This window comes from Lutjanus erythropterus, chromosome 4 (genome assembly GCF_056507025.1).
Source record: "Lutjanus erythropterus isolate fLutEry1 chromosome 4, fLutEry1.hap2, whole genome shotgun sequence".
Lineage (NCBI taxonomy): Eukaryota > Metazoa > Chordata > Actinopteri > Lutjaniformes > Lutjanidae > Lutjanus > Lutjanus erythropterus.
The window spans coordinates 22,739,356-22,759,198 of NC_139320.1; the positions used below are offsets into that span (position 1 = coordinate 22,739,356).

Consider the following 19,843-nt stretch of genomic DNA (forward strand, 5'->3'; position numbering starts at 1 on the left):
AGTCATGCTCAGCCTGCAGGTGCTGTAGCATGGGATCGTCCCCAGCTTGTCAAGTGTCTGCCTGTTTGTAGTCGGGCGTCGTGGGGATGCCCCCGGTCAATGACAGCCTGTGGCACTGGGAGAGGAAGGAGGCGACTGTGCTGTAATTCCTTTATATGCCTGGCTGGCCTGTGGAACGATGCTGTCATGCTACAGGGTTTGTTACTGTAGCTACAACCCATGAGATCATTATTTTCACACTGCGGCAGGGCTCATACTAAAGTGCAGGGCACTGGAGCTTGTTATTTCTTGTCACTTGGGTTTCATGAGTGGGAACTTTTGAAGGATGTTAGAGACTACATGATGAGATGCACGCTGGCTGCAGCGTGGACTTGATCATAGCAGATGAACAGAATACCTCTTATGACTTTTTTATCATCTGACTGGAAGGAGATTCGCTATTAAATGAGGCTCAACCCTCTCAGTTTCTACAACTTGGCCTCTAAAACTCTGGTTAAAATTAAGCTGCCAGGCAACACACACTTAGAAAAAAGGTGCTAACTAGAACCACAAAGGATTCTTTGGCTTGTCCTCACAGGAGAACCCTTTTTGATTCCTATTGGAAACTTTTCATAGAATTATACTTAGAACCCTATCCAGAACCTGCCAGGGTGCCACGAAGAACCCACTCAGGGGGTTCTACCAAAAATCTTTTTTGATTTCAGGGGTTTAATCTATAACCCACCAAAGGGGTCATGCTGGAAACCTTTTTATATTCCAAGAGTTTAATTTAGAACCCACTGAGAACCCTTTTATGTTATGGCACAAAGATCCCTTGAGAAAGAGGATTTCAACAGTCCTTGAAGAACTCTCCCTTATAGACAGGGTTCTAAGGATGAATTAATTGAACCCTTAGTCTTACTAAAAACACTTGACAAACCCTTTCTTTAAAAAAAAAAGAGTTCTTCAGAAGCCAAATTCTTCTGGGTAGAACCTCAGCCCTTCAGGAAGAGCCATTTTGGAACCAATATTTCTATGACTGCAGATACAGCAGCAGTAAATATATGTGGATTTTGACCAGTACAGTTTAGATAGGATTAACTTTCCCAAAGTAAAGTCTGAAACCTGGAGGATAAAGTTCTGGGATCAGAAACTCACCATATTAAGATTTAAAACTGAGCTGATTTAAATGCACTGTTGTGTAATATTTGTAGCAGATATATAAATAAAGAACAGTGATGTATGTTTCCTCTAAAAGTTGCCACCCACATAAAATTCTGCACTTTTGAAGCACTCAGAATAGAAAGCACAGTCATTGTCCCATTGACAACCTGAGTCACCTTTTTATCCATTTACTCCCGTACTGCAGCCCAGATTTAGCTGCCTTTTAGGCAGGTGCATGAACCCGGTTTGCTCGTGTTACATAACATACTGTATTTATCTCTAGTCCCTCTAGGACCAGATGGTTGTTTCCTCTGTGGTGCTTCGGCTCTTTCTGTCTCTCTTTATCTCATCACCATCCATCCGCTCGCTGTCCATGAGTCAGAGGGAAGGAAAAACATTTCTCTCATTCATTAATAATTCAACTCTGCTGATTAGAGGACTTGATTTCCTTATTAAGAACGTTCCATTCGCGCTGCATTGATGAATTAATTCAGCTCATCTGTCATCAGATAATTGATTGAGTAAATTAAGACCAGTCTGTTATCGATCAGATATTTGTTATGTTTGCCGTGATGAATGAGTTACTGATGGAGCCTGCAGTTCTTTTTAGACAGACATCGAAAATTCAGCACTTTTTATGTGGATGTCCAGTCAGTGTTGATGATGAATGCAGTCAGTTGATGCAATAAATTCCTCAGCATGAACTATATGGACCAAGACAGTTCTCCTGCAACAAAATCACACACAATGCATCCTGGTACATGTAGGCACTGCGGGCACGGCTCCACAAGCAGGGGAATTCAAATTTCTTGGTCAGTATAGTATAAATACAACTTCATCTACTTCCAGGGCGCAGGGAGAAGGGGAAGAGAGTTCAAAGAGGTAAAACTCCAGCAGTAGGACGGTGTGTTGAACAACATTATTCTCAGACCTGCGCGTTTTTGCTTTGGTCTTCATTGGAGTCATCATGAAAAACAACACTATATGAATGAAGCAGAAAAAAGTATTTTAAAAGGTAAAAGGAATATGAAAGACAGTCAGCCATATATGTCCATACACACATCAGCCAATAGGGCACATTTGAAGATGGGTTGGGCAAACGGTCGGGTGGCTTCAGGCCAATCATTGTCCCAGTAAACAGAGAGACGAGCTGAGTGTCCAATTAGAGACATGAGTGATAGCATAAACTGAAGACGTGCAACCGAGGGGTGGTACAGGAGAGACCCTAACTTAAAATCTGTCAGGCAAAAGAATAAGGAAAGATAAAGGAATAGAATTAACAAATAGATGATGTTTTATTAAATAAATAAATTAATGAATAGATAAATAAAAGATACTAAAAATGTCATATAAAATAAATTAAATTATATATGTTTTAATAATATATTTTCACACTATTTTTATGGCACTCCCATGACTCCATACATCACAGCATACTTACGTAGTTAAAACTATTCAAGCTACAGTTTATGAATCTATAATTACTATAGACCTGCTGTGTTTATGTCGGAGCTTGTCTCAAAGTGGAGTTAGTACCTTTTAGACAAAGGTGTAATCTCTGCACCAGCATGAACTGTGCTGCCTGCTGACAAAAATCACACTTTTCACACAGTGTAAATAGCACTTTAATTGACAGACATTTTTATATACAGCATAGAGGGAGTGGCTGAGTACATCATAAAAGAATAAGTGCTTCAAAAACAAAAGCATCCATCATAAAAATAATCCCACAACAAAGCCTTATAAATGAGGGGTATTTAAAAGCCTCTATAAAAGCTCATTATTGAAAAGTTCTGATTTATGCCTTCCGGAAATAAAGTTTTGGGATAGAAAATCCAAAATGCTTCTTCCTTATTCACTTCTTCGCCCCTAAAAGTCGCGATGAAATGTGATGTTGCGTTTCACTGAAATGTCTTCCAACAGGACTAGTGACATTATTTCACTTAATGGAGCTGCTGTGTTCAGTAATGCTCTCTTTAAGATTTATATTTTGTCACATGGACACTGCATCATATAAATAACACTTTTTGTTTTGCAGGTTATGGAATCCTTAATATTAATAGTCTTTTCATTGGTAAGATGGTTAAAAGTTTTTGAAATATATTTACTATTTATGTCGGCTCCTCACTTCAACGTGCCTTGAAAGAGGTTTTATTGTCTTAGTGTTTGCAGCTTCAGAATGCTGACATGTCTTTACAACCCTGTCCTTAATATTATGTTTCATTTTAAAAGGATCTTTAAATGTTTTTTGCAAGGATGGGTCATTTTGAAGAATACGACAGTGTCAATGTCAATATAGCAACCAAGCAAGGAATTTATTGCTTCAGTGAACTACATTTTCCATCAACACTAACTGGACATCCACATGAAAAACGCCACATTTTGGCGTTAGGACATAATGACACATATTATTCATTAACATAACATATAATTTATCACTACAATCTGTCACCAGTGCAATTTGTTCAGTATGCATTCGAGTTTAAAAAGGGAAAAAGTTTCTAGATGTATCTCAGCTGGGTGTAATTTAGTTTTTCTCTCTCTGAGGGTGGAGGTATAGAATTAATACATAAATCTAATAAATAAACGATGAGTCTATATTGTGATCTCAACAAGTATTTGCACAGTGTTTTGACTCAGAGTCTGATTACTTTGGGTGTGAAGTGATACAGTAACTGGAAGCTAAATTGCAGACTGCCAGCTTTAATTTGAAGGTATTTTCAGCCATACTGCATAAACTCTGCTCATATTTGCTCCTGTTCCACGAGAGCAAAGCGTATTTGAACAGAAAAATATTCCTTCTGTAAAGAAACCTATGCATTGGTAAAAACCTTAATGTGTGCCAAGTAAATGACTGTAATCATGGCGCACGCACACACACACACACACACACACTCCTTCTGTAGCCTTTTTTAATTTCAGTGTATCTGTGTGAGAATTCAGCAGTGACGGAGCTCAGCTTGATATTGCCACAGAAGAGGCTAGAGTGAATGGCTGGGTTAAATTAATGGAGGTAAACAATCATCTGTGGTATCAAAGCTACTCTGATCCTCCTCATCAGCCCGCGTTCCTCCTAATCATTGTTCTTCGCAGCAGAACTTCAAGATTGTCATCAAACGCTGTTCCCACAGAGATAAAAGAGGAGGCTGCAGCGTAAACATTCAAAGCGAAACAAAATGAAGCTGAATGATAAAAGATATGCAACAAACACCTACATCACCTAACCATATTGTGTCTTATGTCCTCCTGAGACACATATCTTGCACCTGGAGTGCAGCAATGTAACACCACACTGCAACTGGTTTATTATTGATGCCTCTAGATGACAGAAAATTATAGTCTGTGTTTACATTTTCCCACCCAAGCAAACATAAAGTGAGCAGCATGTTAGCTTTAGATTTTTATTTTGATAATTTTGTTTTTTTACTTATCTGTTTATTTTTTTTTTCAGTTCTTAGGGTGGAAACATTCCTGTTTTTGTCCAAAATCAATGTTCTTTGTAGTAGCTTTAATTTCACTACCTGCCCTGACGCATTAAAGGGACAGTTTGGATTATTTTAAGTGTGGTTTTATGAGATGCTTATGATAATCAGTGTAATAACTACAGTAGATGGAGAACAGCAGGATGCCAGTTTAGAGAAACAGAGAGGAGAACCAGGACGGAAGCTAAGTAATAAACTGCTGTGGACAGAGTCCACAACAAAACAAAGTTTAGCCACAATAAAAAAGGGGCACCTGAAAGTATGAGCATGTAGTATATTTTATATTGTCCATCTATTTTTACAGATTTGTGGAGCTGATACCAATATTATGAAGTAAAAAAAATCTGGTATCAGTATATTTGCCAATATTCTTTTTACAGAATATATTATACAAAAAAACAGAATATACATGAACATACATTTGTTTGCAATGATCCCTCAAAAGTGGTGAATACTTCAATCAGAGCACTGAAACAGTCAGCTTTCCCTAGTGTTTTTAATAATTTCAAATAAGTAGAAACACAAAGAGAGAAAAGTATATTCGTATATTAAACCGGAATTAAGAAAACACACCCAAATATACATCAGTCTGCATGTTATAAAGAAAAAAAATTATATTGGTGCAAGTGTTGTCACGATAATAGAATTTCTAATTTCAATACAGGACCTTGAAAATGTTGATATTTTATACAATTTTTGATACCACAGGGACAAATTAAGGCTCAGCATTGATGCTGTAAAATTTTCAATTTTTATTAAACCATGAATAAAATAAGGCTGTAACATGATGACAGATGACAGCATGAGATGAGTGACGAGAAGAAAACGGCACTGTGGGTAAGTAAGAGACGGAGGGACTGAACAGGCTCTGCGGCAGTGTGTGTCACTCGCTGTCGGAGAAGAGAGAGAGGAAGAAAATGCAGCTGATACCGGAGTATTAATACTGCAAGAAAATAGTATTAAATGCAATTCAAATATTATAAGAGTATTAGTATTAAATGATAAATATATCAGTATCTTTGACAACACTAACAGGTGCATATCAGACGTCTGTGCTGATACCAATATAGACCAATACAGCTAGCTAGCACCATTCTTTAAACCAATCCCAAAGCAACCAGACTCCTTCTGCAAAATCATTCATTTTACTTGTCAGAAGATGGGAGTTGCTGGTCTACTGCTGCCTTGATTTGTTTATTAATTTCTCTCATTGTTTGACTTCTGTGTTTTGAAAGTTTACTTCACCAAAATCACACAGTATCTGTCACACTATCGATAAGCACCTTCTCAAAATCAAATATACAGTTGCATTGTGTTGTTGTTTGCAGCATCACAGAGTGATAGAGATGAACAGATAAGCTTTTAATCAATATGAAAAAAAGTCATTTTAAAATGTTGATTTACTGTGATGCACTCAGACTGACCTGTAGAAAAGTGTTTTTAGGTCTTGAATGAATATTTTTTAATCAAGTTATAATTAAATGATAACCACCAAGAGACCCTGATGGGGTGAATGTGCAGGAAGGAGCTCCTCAGTCTGTCACGTCTCTCTCTCTCTCTGTTTTTCTTCATCTCTTCCTTTTGTTCTCTTTCTCTTTACTCCAGAGCACATTCAAGTTCAAGTCAGAGAGCGATATTCACTTAGCAGAGCATCACAAGCAGGTGTTGTACGACAACAAGTTGGCCAGCTCCATCGCCTTCACCTACAACGCCAAGGCCACCGACGCCCAGCTCTGTCTGGAATCCTCTCCGAAAGAGAACGCCTCCATCTTTGTGCACTCGCCGCACGCCCTTATGCTGCAGGTCAGCTGCTTTACTCAAAGCCAGCGCTCTCTCAGATAACTATTCATTCATTTCTCATTATAAAATGTTATTACAGAGGTGTATTTTATTATTTTTTTTTATTATTATTATCTTCTCAGGATGTAAAAGCCACAGTGACGCACTCCATCCACAGTGCTATCCACTCCATCGGTGGGATCCAGGTGCTCTTTCCGCTCTTCGCTCAGCTCGACTACCATCAGCTCAACGACAGCCAGGTGGAATCCACTGTATGGTAAGAAGACAAATGTCATTACTCTACAAGACAAGTTCACTTCTCGGAAATCTGCGTTGATGCCTTAAAAATTAAAATGTGAGCGACAAAAGCTCAGTTTGAAGTGATTGTGAATTTGATTACTTTTTGATCCTTTAATCCTGAACCCCGTCAGCCTTGTGTACGAGGCCGTGTTTGTGACTGATGCAGAGAAACAGGCTCAAGTAATATTAATGACTTTTTAAAGTTGCACAAGGGTAGTTTTGTGTAAATATATATTCATGTTTAAACAGAAGTCACAGGAACAACTTAGGTGAAGTGTCAAACCTCTGCATGCTGAGCCGACTTGACTGTGACTTTATTGAGAGCAAACAACACCCGGCTTCTTCAGGTTCACTCTATATTTATCTGTGTTATCAGCCTAAATAAAAGTAGGGTTGGAACAGAGAGGCATCAAACTTTACCTAACTGGGATGTTGTGGACTTGTTCATTATCAGTTTTTGTAAATATCTGTGCACAGGAAGTGAGAAATCACACAAAAAAAAGTTCCAGAACAGCTGCTGTGTTGAGCCAGTCGCAACATATAAGTGAGGAGCGCTCTGTTTGCTGATGTCATTTTACATGAGTCTCTGTATTTTTTTTTCCTGCATTATACAGTGCTAGCTTTGAGAAGTTTAGTTAATTAATTACTAACCCTGTCCAGTCAGCCGAACCTACATGCTCGGTTGGTTGCATCGGTGTGTCTTTTCTGCAGCCTGCTGTTAGTGTGTTTCTTTTACTTACTCAGCATCCTCAGTATAGCTAGCTGGCTAACTTAATTTCAACCTTTCAGAGGCTGAACACAGCTAAATTACAGACGTGGTTCGAAAAATAACCATCGTCCATCTCAGTGTTTCATTGTTGACATCATCGTATCAAAGATGATGTTTTAAGAAGTAGATATTTACTCAGTTCAGCTCAGCAAATGTAACAATACATTACAGCAAACTAATCACTAACGCGCCCTGAAAACATAAATAACTTTGACCCACAGTAACATTAAATTCAGTCCTGAAAGGCAGTTAACATACATAAAAAGTTATCATATCAGTCAGCTTACATAATTGATATTTACTTTGGAAAACACTGTTGAATAGTGTGTTATCGGGTGCCTTTCAGATTGGTTAGGTTGTTTCGAATATCTTTAATCAACAAAGTGCTTCATTCTCATTTGGAACGACATGCTCGTTCTTTCTTTCGGTTTGGCCGTAAGAGAAATGTGTCCACATGCCGTCGCTCCTTTTTCTTCCCACCTGACAGGCTGCGAGTGATGATCATCATTTGATAGGTGAGCTGCCAGCAGCAGCTAATGGTTTCGTTTGGCTTTTTAAGCCAGCTAGATTTATTTGAGATGGCTAATACGGGTGTGAAAAGACATTGATCTGGATTAATACATCAATTCAATGTTTAACGGGCCAATAAGATGCAAAGTGAAAATACTGATCTATATTGTCATCTTTAAGATATGCCTTTGTTTTGAAATTCCCATGGCATGTCTGTGTCACAAATGTCATTGAGTCATAAAACTGTGGAATCAATCGTTGAAACTTAATGTGCTAAATGGACATATTATAGAGTCTCATATGAAAGGAATTAATTGAATCGACTCGAAATCGAAATCATGGCAGACTGTGTGATATCATCAAATATTGTATCATTGTGACATCATATCTTAATTTGACAAAACATGCGATTTAACCCCTTAATTGTTGCTTGGAAATTAGGTTGTTGTCCCTAAGTTTTGTCTCATCTTCACCATTCAGGGCATAACTCATTTAAGTTGTCAGTTTAGTTGTGAGATAAAAGGAAATACTTAAAGTCAAAAGTTTTGTTGACAAAAAAATTACCACTGATTATATTATGTAATTTTTCTTGTTAAATCTGTCAAAAATGTACTGCAGTACCAGTACATCTGTAATAAACCACTGCCTGTTTATAATGCAAGCCTCAGTCCAGCTGTAGTCCAGTTTTCATTATCATCTCAACTCTGGTTCAGACTCTTCTCATCCCGTCCTCCTGAAGTGGTCAGTCCAGAGCTTCCCTGCTGTGTCCTGGATGGACTCTGAGCTCTGCTCTAATCCCGTGTTAGTTCAACGACAGCAGTGCGACTAGATAGACGCAGGAGTGGCCACACAGCAGCCGGAGCTCTGTGCCAGCCTCTGTAGTTTCTTCTCATCTCTGCTCTCTGTCCTTCTTTCTCTCTCACTAGTATGTCGCACATCTCTCTCTCTCACAGTGTGTCACTTTCTCCACTACTTGCTTTGTCCTTGTCTTGGCTTTTAGACTGAGTCCCTCTAAAGCCCGCTGAGCTGAGGAGTTCAAAGCTTCTGCAACAATTAACTCTATGTAATGCCTGTGGATCTGCTGGGGCCGCGCTCAGCAGCACCATCAAACAGTGTTTAAAAATGTCCTTTTAGTAAACTTGTTACTCTGTGCCACCTTGTATTGAAAAACAGTAGTGACATAACGTCAGTCACCAGGACTCTGTTAAACTGGAAGGAAGCTGTGCTCACAGTAAAGGATCAAAGGCTAAAACCAAAAGCACCGAGTCGACTCCGGTCTGCATGTGTTCCTCTTGACTCAGCGGCAGTGAGAAATAAGCAACTGTGAACTGACAAGGTAGTATGCATAGAGTTTCTACACTGTGTGGAAAAGTATGCAATTGAATTTTAGTCATTTCCAGATTTGAATATGTGTGAAAAAAATCAGAAAAGAGAATTTGGAGAAACATTTGTGTTTCCAAACTACCGACCCTTCTTTGTTTTCTAAAATATAAAATAAAATGTTAGAATGTTTTTCAAGCTCTTTGCAGGAAAATATTTGCCACTGTTTCTTTGTGAATCTTTTCCTTTTTTTTTTTACACAATGTTAAAAGGGTACATGTGTAGAGTAACAACAGAAAAAGCAAAACATCAAATTAGATGAGAGAGAAAAGAGCAAGAAAAATAAATAATATTATATCTAAAGTATACAAGTAAGAACAAAGGGTGAATTCATATTCAACATGTGCATACATGGCCGCACATATAGAGTATAGACACATCATTCATAATCATATACACACATACATGCACATATTTCCACATACAAACGTACAATCATATGTGCATGTAAACACATATGCCTTGTACGCACCAACAAAAGACTCTTTTAACATCTCTTTAACTGACTTTTATTGACTTAAAAAACAAGTCTTACCTCTAGTTTTAAAGAAGTCTAACATGCGACTGAACAGAGCTTCTTCTGCGCCTTTATGTCCCAGCCTGCAACACACCTCTGCTCCAAGTGTCTTATAACTGAATCAAATCTGGCCAACCGTGACAAAATTAGTTTGGAGGAAAGTCCAGCAATATCTGAATTGCATAAATACATACATAACACCACAAATAACCAAATATTAAGGTTGTCTGAACATTTATGAGTTGTCCAGTGATGCAGTTGTCAAAAAAGTAAACCAGACATTTAATGCCACGTTCATCATCGTTTCCATGAACGCAGCGAATAAACAAAACTGCACAGACATCGTGAAAACTTTTTTCAACTCATTTTCAGTCCTGATTTGTAAAAGAGACTGAAAAGTTTAGTTTAGTTCAAATTTATTCTCAAAAACAATATAAATTCAAGCAGGACTGTACAAGACATATTGAAATGGATCTCAAGCTTGAAAACATATGGGCCCAGAAACTCAGCAAATAATGTTTGTTCACTAAGACGCTGCCTAGATTTTAAAAGTGCATGTATAAAACTGTAACATCTGTAATGTCCTTAACTATAGATGCTAAAGACTAGGGATGCACGCGACTAGTCGACTATACGATTAAACGTACGCACAAACGCTATTCGGCATCAGAAATACTAGTCGTTTAAAATATTTATCAATATTTCATTCATGCATGATGCCTGTTATCTGTTGCCTCTAAGATTTTATACAGCCGCCCGCCACTAGTCGGAGCTGCGGCACTGTCAGACGGCAGCCCCTCTCGCCCAGCGCGTGTGCTCTCCGATCGCCGTGGCAAGCCCGGATGTTTATGTCAGCAAGTCAGACAGATGAATGTAGACTGTGACAGAATAAGCTGATATATATACTCACTCGACTGGAGAAATGAGCCCACATTAGGCACATACACGGACATAAACCTGCAAGCGGAACTGCTGCTGCTGCTAGCACTGCTAACAACACTGTTAGCCATACTGTGTGTCAGGCTGGCAGCTAACGTTAGCCACACCGTGTGTCAGGCGGCTAACGTTAGCCACAAGATTGTCAGGCTGGCAGTTAACGTTAGCCACACCGTGTGTCAGGCGGCTAACGTTAGCCACACTATGTCAGGCTGGCAGTTAACGTTAGCTACACCGTGTGTCAGGCGGCTAACGTTAGCTACACTGTGTGTCAGGCTGGCAGTTAACGTTAGCTACACCGTGTGTCAGGCTGTTAGCTAACGTTAGCTCTGGATCCTTTACCTGCACACGGTGACCCTCTTCAGTCTGAAAAGGTGAAGCGTTTAGTGAGTTGTTGTCATGTTTTCTACATTAATATGTAAGGCTTGTATTGCACATCGCAAAGTAGCGCGCATTTCAGCGGCATTTAAAGTACGATTTGGCGATTGTAGACTGTGATTAACGGCTTCAGATGACTTAGCTAATACACACAATGTTTTTTATATAGATAGGTTTAGATTTAATGTAACGCTAGGACTTAATTTGTCCACACTGTCGTATTTGGCTCCATCACAACCAGCATTACAAATGGATGGATTACAAATCAGTCGAGTAAAAACAGCAAATTGGAAGAGCTTTGAATATTCATAGACAATTCAAACGCAGTTCAATGTTACAAAAAGAACTGATTACTTCCTCTTTAGGCAGAGATGTGTCACAGTGGAAAGTCCTCCAGCTTTCTGTGCAGGACTGTGGACTGAATGGTACTGTGGGTAATGGCAGGGTTTCCCAGGGCTGGTCTGATAATCTCAAAAATAGATTCTGATTGGCAAAAGATGCCAAATGAGAAAAAGTTCAAAGCAGGCTATGTAAAGTTGCAAACGCCTCTTGTTACTCTCCTTTGCCTTGCTCCAAATTCATGAAAAATATGAAATGTCTCCTCTGGAGCCAGAGGTGTTTGGTTTGTTTGTTGTGGGCTGCTGTAGAAACATGGCAGTGCAACACAGCGGCGTCTGTGGAAGAGAACCTGCACCCTCTGTAGATATAAACAGTTCATTCTAAGGTAACAAAATCACAATGATTCTTATTTTGATGATGTGATGGTGGTGGTGTGGTGATTATAAGCTAATGAAAAGATACTAAAACATGAATTAATGCCCCTACATCTTACACACTGGACTTTTAACACTTAAAACACACATACCTAGTAATTTATACTAAGTTATTAAATGTGATCTGAACGATCTATTGACAAGTTTGAGTCTGAAAAAGTATGGAAATTTGAAACTGGAGGATGTGGAGGAGCTCTGTATTCATGTAGTTTGTATGCATATAGTGTGTGTGCAGTATCTATAGGCAGGCCTCCACAGGAGTGGTTATGTCCTTGTGATTGTTGCGCTAGAGTGGAGGCCACCAGAGGATGTGAGGGAAAGCCGATTAAGAAGTGTCACTGAGCACCACTGTCACTCAGCCAAAGGCTCCAACTGAAAAGCCCTGCGACAAAGAAAAAAAAAAAACATCTTCAGTGCACTGCTTTGCCCCCTTGAACCCCTTCCTCCCCAACTCTCTCACACACACACACACACACCCTGCTACAGCATGCCCAGCAGACCACTCTCTGTCCCCCGAGAGCCCGATGAGCCAGCCCTTTCTTCTGGATTGAAGAGGGATGAAAGTGGCGAGCTACATTCCCAGCTGATTGCTGACATCCTCTGAAAATGACCTTGTTTTTTTCCCCCTCTACCACACCATCTCCTCATGCCGCTGTGGGTTATAGAATAACTCCTTCACCACCTGATGAGTGTGTGAATAGGTGGGTATTTTATCACTGTGTGAGACAGTATGTCCTCTTGTTTTGCAGTGCCACTCTCCTGGCCTTTCTGGTTGAGCTGCTCAAGAGCTCAGTGGCCATGCAGGAGCAGATGCTGGGAGGAAAGGGCTTCTTGGTGATTGGATACCTGCTAGAGAAGGTATGGTAGAGCTTCCATGACATCCATCAAAGTGCTTTCTTAACCTCAGTGACACATCTGTTCTTGCAGGCTTGCCATTTCTAAATTAACCAGTTTCACCTCGCTCATACTAGGGCTCAATAATAAGGATTGACTGCTTGCAGGGGGCAAGTAAAGTGCCACACTGGGCAAGTAAATGTGCCTTGTTTGGCAAGTGGTAAAAAAGAACTATCTGGTAATTGTTTAATCATCAAAAAGTTAATGCAAGATTATAGAAAATGCTGCTTTCAGCCTTTTCTTCATTTATTATCATCATTTTAAATTGAATATCTTTGGGCTTAAGATTGACAAAACGAGACATTTAAAGACATCACCTTGGACTGGAATGGACATTTTTCACCATTTTCTTACATGTTATATAGTTCTGTTTATACATAAAAACACCTGGAAAAAAATGTAAGACTGTGTTAGTCACATTTTCTTAATTCCATGATAGTTTGCCCTGCATTAAGCCAAAAACGAGGCCATAGACAGTAGGTCTTCTGTGCTGTATTAGAATGCATTTGAACTATACACAGTACTTGAACAATAATTTGGGAAGCTGTGCAATATTTTGAAACAGTCAATTAAACAGTAAAAAGTGAAGCTGCTATTTTCATTACATTATATTCATATAATGACATTGAAATGCATACAAGTGATAAAGAAAATAATCTTTAGAATAATCAATAAATTAGTTGTTGGCTTAGCCAACTAATTGGAAAAAAAAAGTAATTGGATTATTCTTTTAAAAAATAATGTTAGTTCCAGCTCTCCTCAGCAAACCTGATAAATTTAGACCAATCACAGCAATATTTTTTCTTACTTTCAACCACGATGTGAAAAATGGATCTGCCCAATTCTTCATTTCCTTCTGAAATTAAACAATGAATGAGAGATGATACACCGGTGTCCGGAGTTTTATTAATATTTTTTACTGAAAAACTCGTCTGTACTCTACATATAGACTTATCACAGCAACGTTTATTCTCACTTTGAACGGTGATTTGAAAAATGAATATGCTCAACTCTTCATTTCCTCCTTGAGTGAAATAATGAATGAGAAATGAGTTTTAACAAGTTTTTTTTTTTTTTTTTTTAACTGAAAACCCATCTGTTTTTGAAGCTTCTTTCACCTTCCTCACTGTTAAAGCTGCAGTGGGTAGAAAGCCGAGAAAGCAGTTTGTTGAGTTTCATCTCCAGGACGTGAGTTAGGTGGTGATTTTGTGTGTGTGTCAGCCAATGACAGTACTCACTGATTCTTTCCTCTTTGTACCTCCTGTCTCACCAGTTTTCTCCCCTCTTCTCTGTACATTCACAAAGTATTTTTCAAGTACTTTACTCCTCCAGTTAGCAGTTAACAAGGAGAGAGAGAGACTAAATGGCTTACTATAGAGCTGCACTGATTAATCGGTTAATCGATTCAATCAATTATTAAATTAATCACCAGCTATTTTAACATTTGATGAATTGGTTTGAGTAATTTTTTGAGAATAAAAGTCAATATTCTCAGATTCCATCTTCTTAAATGTGAATATTTTCTAGTTTCTTTACTCCTTTAGGACGGTAGCCAGAATATTTTTGGGTTGTGAGCAAAACAAGACATTTGAGAACATCACCTTGGGTTTTGGGAAATGGTGATCATTATCACGATTTTCTGACATGTTATAGGTAATCATCTATTAACTGATTAATCAAAAAAAATAACCGCCCTATTATTTGACTCTGAAAATAATCTTTAGTTGCAGCTCCAGCTTACTTTAAACAGGTGAGCGTGGTCAGCCGAGCTCGCTGCTGCAGACAGGTTGAGAAGTGAGAGTGAAGATAAATTAGCTTTTTAATCCCAAAAGTTTCAGACATAAACACTGAGCTCTCCTCTCATAGTTAGGCCTTCAGCATTAGAACAAAATCAGAGCAGCTCCGGTGTTTTTTCCCTCAGAACCTCCACTCTGCCACCGACCCTCTCCTGCAGAGCTCCCCAGCTCACAGCAGCTGTCTGTCAGCTCTTCTCTCGCGAAAAGCCCTGCAATAGCCCCGAATAAATGCCACTGAAGGGAAAGTCAAAAGTAACCGGGTGAGCCAAGAAACTCCTGGGCTGAACTTTTGCTCATTAGCTGGACTCTTTTTAAGATTCTCTTTCTGAGTTTCCGCCATTGATTGAAGCTTTCTACCAAAGGGACATGCATGTGCTGCAGCACTCTGAGAACAACCAATAGGAACACCAGGTCTCTGAGATGACCTGTGATTGGTCAAAGTCTCCTGCCACGTTCCAGATTTCCTACAGCCTGAAAACAGAGCCATGGGAGGTGCAGACGTCTAGCTTTCCCTCAGACCGCTTGATTTACAACATGCTGAAAGGTTATGGTTGAATTATTGCTCAATGATGCCAAAAAATCGTCGCCTACTGCAGCTTTAAGATGAGCTGCATCTTGTCTGCACATTACATGCAGACCAAGCAGGCAGACTCATCACAGCAACGTTTATTCTCACTTTGAACAGTGATTTGAAAAATGAATGTGCTCAACTCTTCATTTCCTCCTTGAGTGAAATAATGAATGAGAAATGAGTTTTAACAAGTTTTTTTTTGACTGAAAAACCCATCTGCTTTTGAAGCGTCTTTCACCTTCCTCACTATCAAGCCGCACTGTTTCTTGTCTGCTCTCTCCAAGTCCTGTCAACAGTCTGATCTTCCACTGCCTGCAGAGTCCTGAATGTGTCTTTGAACTAAACAGAGCTGGAGGAAGAACACCACAAGACATCTTCTGTTCCCCTCTCCCCCCTCAGTTTCTCTCTCTTTCTGCATCAATCTTTATTTACCCATTTTGTGATGCAGATCTAGCAGCTTGCCGGCCTCCCCAGAGTGCTGCCTCTTTCGCAGCACTGAGAAATGACTCCACTTTGTCACTCAGTGACTTGCCTGCCTGCTGGCTTCAGCTGCTGTTAACTAACAGCCAGGTAGAGTCGGCACCTGAGAGCTGCCGCGTTGTTTTCTCTTTTTTTTTTTCATGCTTCCTTCCCGCTGCCAGGTTTCACACTTCCACATATCACACCATCTGTTCGTGATCTGTTTATGCCACACCTTCTCCTCTCCCCGTGCCTTCATTTTTCCCTCTCTCCTGCCCTCACCAAGTCCCCACCTGGGCAGAGAACAGGTGCCAGACAGGAGCAGTGACGCCATTCGTCAAAGTGAAATTCTCTGCAAAGTCAAGCCTCTGCTACAAGTTGCCCTAATTTTGTTAAAACCTTTTTTTTTAGATTCAGTGACTCGACAAAATGACTAAATAGATCAATTTATCATCTATGCCGACATATTAACCTGCTGCCATGGAACATAAGTAGAGCAAACAAATCCAAATGATATTTTAAAGTGATAGTTTACCCCAAAATCAAAAATCCACATTTTCCACCTGGCCTGTAGTGCTGTTTATCCATCTAGATCTGTATACACATCTTTTGGTGTCAGTTGCAGAGCTTTGAAGATATCGGCTATAGAGATGTCTGTCTTCTCTCCAGGATAATTGTACAAAATGACACCTAGCTTGTGGTGCTTAAAGCACCAAAAACCAGTGTCTCTTTTAGAAAATGATGACCCGATCACCACAGACCTTGTTGTGAGCAGTTTCATGTAGGAGCTGCTTTCTTTCTGCAGTACAGTCTACTGGAACTTCTTTCTTTTCTACGAGAAAGGAAATAGTTTCTCTAAAACTCGGCAACTCACACCAAAAAAATCTAGATGGATTAAAAAACAGCACAGGCCAGGAGAAAAACGTGCATTTTTGATTTTGGGGTGAATCGAACTGAGCCTCAATACAGGGAATGGACAAAACGATGCAAATGGTGAGTTATAATAGGCTGCACTCTAAGTAACATTTTCTTAAAAAAAGATAGAGTGGAAATTGCTTCTACTGATTAGAACTGCAACTGCAGCTTACTATGGTAATTTAAATTGTGCAGTAATTTGAAAGACATTTTAAACAGGCCATGCTCTACGTCGAAACGGTCAATAAAACTATCTGTTTCATTACTTTATATTCATGTAATAAAGAGACAAATGTCAATGAGATGGTGATCTGCATAAGAACTACTTCTACACTTACAATAATCATCTACTTATATTGATAGTATATAGTTATATGGATCAATTTGACCTGGACAGACATGATCACGGATGATGATGATCAAATGTTTCTACCTCTCATTCAACTCAAAATGACCCACTGTTGTGACAGAGTTATAGATGTGTTTCTTTTCTTTGTGATATACGGCACAGGTTTTTCTGTTTATAGGTATTGGAAAGAGACCTTTTCTGAACAGTTCTCATTGGGTGTTGCTCTCTACAGTGCAGTCAGTGTCAGGAAAGATAAACACGCTTACAGCAGAAAAGACTTCGCGATGTGACTATTGCATAACACATTTTTGTATTTTTTCCTGCAGTCATCACGCGTGCACATCACCAGGGCAGTGTTAGAGCAGTTCCTCTCCTTTGCAAAGTATCTGGACGGTCTGGCGCACGGGGCGCCGCTGCTGAAGCAGCTGTGTGACCACATCCTGTTCAACGCTGCCATCTGGATCCACACCCCCGCCAAGGTGAGCTCCTGCAGGTAACTCAGCCCAGGAAGGGGCATGAAGGTTGTCTAAGTAGATACGTTTTTGGAGCTCACAGCAAGGAGAGGGTGATATAGAAAAATCATTACAATAAAATGTTTGATTTCAGTCTCAATCATTATGATGATTTATCTATTTTTAATAAAGACCAGGAGAAAAAAGGTTGAAACACTTTATTCATCAGGGCACAGAGATAATAGACTCAATAGACTTAAAAACCAAACAAAAAACCTGCCATGCTCACAAACTGACATTTTATTCACAAATTTCACACCGTCTGCGCTCATTTTCTCACTCCACACTGTTTCTGCTGTGTCACATATCGACAGTGTAACTGAACATCACGCCTGTTAATTGACTTATAGCACACAAGCAAGCAAGCAAAGTTTTTTTATATATATAGCACCTGTCACAGACAGAAGTCACAAAGTGCTTCACAGTCAAAGAGATAAAATCAAATAGAATTCAGATAAATAAAACAAAGATAAATAATCTGATAAAATATACAGAGGGAGCAGATAAAAGCATAACATTAAAACATAAATTACCATATTCAACCCAAATGCCTGTCCGAACAGGTTTTTAGCAGCTTTTTAAAAGAGTCCTCAGAATCTAAGGATCTCAAGCTTACCGGGAAACTTTTCCAAAGCTTAGGAGCTGCAGATACATATCTCTGTTGTTTTATTGTCCAGGCTTACTTTCAACTGCAGTATCATTAATTGTCTGCGTAGTCATTCGGTATCTTTACATGCACAAAATGTTCCAGTTTTTATGTTTATTCTTAAAAAGACAAAGATCCTGCAAAGCTTTTTATATGGCTAATGAAGATAAACATTCCCTGAATATTTCAGTTTACATGCAGCTGTGCAAGTGGAAACGCTGGAACTGTTTGAGCTGTTTTGCTTCTTTGCATTAAAATAGTATTTTTTTCAAGGTTTCAACTGGTGGCGAACCTGTTTGAGCAAACAGTAACTGGTTAACGATAAACCATGATAAAATTCCATGATATTAGTATAACTGTTTAAAATTTTAATTATTGTTAAAACTGTTTGATTACTTTGATGTGAAAAACTCGCCCAGACCCAGTGGCAACATGAGTTTGTTTACCATCAGTGAAAATTGACTAAGGACATGAAGTCATTTCAGATTATTGAGATGTTTTCAATATAAACTGAGTGAAATTATTTCAGTGTTTGAATCAGTGCTTTTTGAACATTTTCAGCATATTTGAACAATACCACGATGTTAACGATAACTATGATAAATTTAGTCATTGTAATCGTGATCTGAAATTTTCCTACTGTTTCAAAGGTCTTTCATAATGTTTAAAAGTAGAGTTTCTCACATGCATCTTTATCCCAGCCTCACAAACTGTTGGGATGTTGGATTGTTTACAACATACAGAGATGACCATAAACAGGAAGAGGCCGTGTGCCACAGACTGTGGTAAAGTCCCCACTGGAGACACATATCCAGAATGTGCTGTATACATGTCAAAAATGCTCCTAAAACCTGAATAATACCTGCATATTCCACATGACTTAAAGGGACAGTGGTTTGAACATCAAAGTCTGAGTACCATCTAGTTACATTATATTTGAGAGAAAGCAAACATCTCTATGGCTAATGGATTAATCAGCTGATAGATGGATTAATAGCACCATTTGATTTTGGGGTGAACTGGCATTTTAATCGGAAAATACTCTAAAACGGCTAGATTCAGGGTATCCAACTGGAATATCCTGTTTATATGACCTGAATCAAATTCAAATATTGTCATGTTCTGAATAATGGTGGAAAATTAGTGTGCGTGTAAACGCAGTGATTGTCTCTGCTGAGATGAGAATTGAAACAGGAAGTTAACACATTCCTGGTTTTGAAAGGAAACAGAGGTGAAAATTTTGCATGTTGTCAAATATCACACTGGTGTATTGGTGTGATTTCCCACAGCAGCAAGTGTTTATGCAGGTGGTAATAAACCAGGCAGCGGAGCAAATACATCATATAAATTCTCTCATTTATAAAGCTTTAAATGGTTACATAGTTCATCACTGGCTTTCACTTCTCCCTGTCCTCAACCTAACCAAGTTTTTGAAATGTTCCAGAGTTTTTTTTTTTCAACCTCCTTTTAAATAATGACCCATGAAAAAACAGGATGAGGTATATCAAAGGAGTTGAGTTTGTGTGGCAAATACATTTGCCTCAGGAATGCTGCTGGTGGGCCAAGCCATGAATAAATAAAAGGAGGAAATAAATACAAAAGTGTCTGGAGGCTTGCCTGCGACACTCCTCCAAAATAGAGCATGGAGAAAGAGGGAGTGAAAAATGAGAGAAACAGCGAGGTAATGAAGTGGGTTAGAGCACTTTTAGCTACAATGGCACAGAGAGCTACACT

The 19,843-nt window shown here is 39.1% G+C and overlaps 1 protein-coding gene across 1 annotated transcript in view; it reads left to right on the top strand.

The window, feature by feature from the left end:
- Positions 1 to 19,843, top strand: part of nbeab (neurobeachin b) — a 364,245-nt gene that overhangs the window by 118,396 nt on the left and 226,006 nt on the right. Inside the window, exons 9-12 of the mRNA XM_084717359.1 lie at positions 6,231 to 6,428; positions 6,548 to 6,681; positions 12,717 to 12,825; positions 17,278 to 17,430. Coding sequence (XP_084573485.1) covers positions 6,231 to 6,428; positions 6,548 to 6,681; positions 12,717 to 12,825; positions 17,278 to 17,430 — 594 coding nt within the window. The remainder of the gene's footprint in view (positions 1 to 6,230; positions 6,429 to 6,547; positions 6,682 to 12,716; positions 12,826 to 17,277; positions 17,431 to 19,843) is intronic.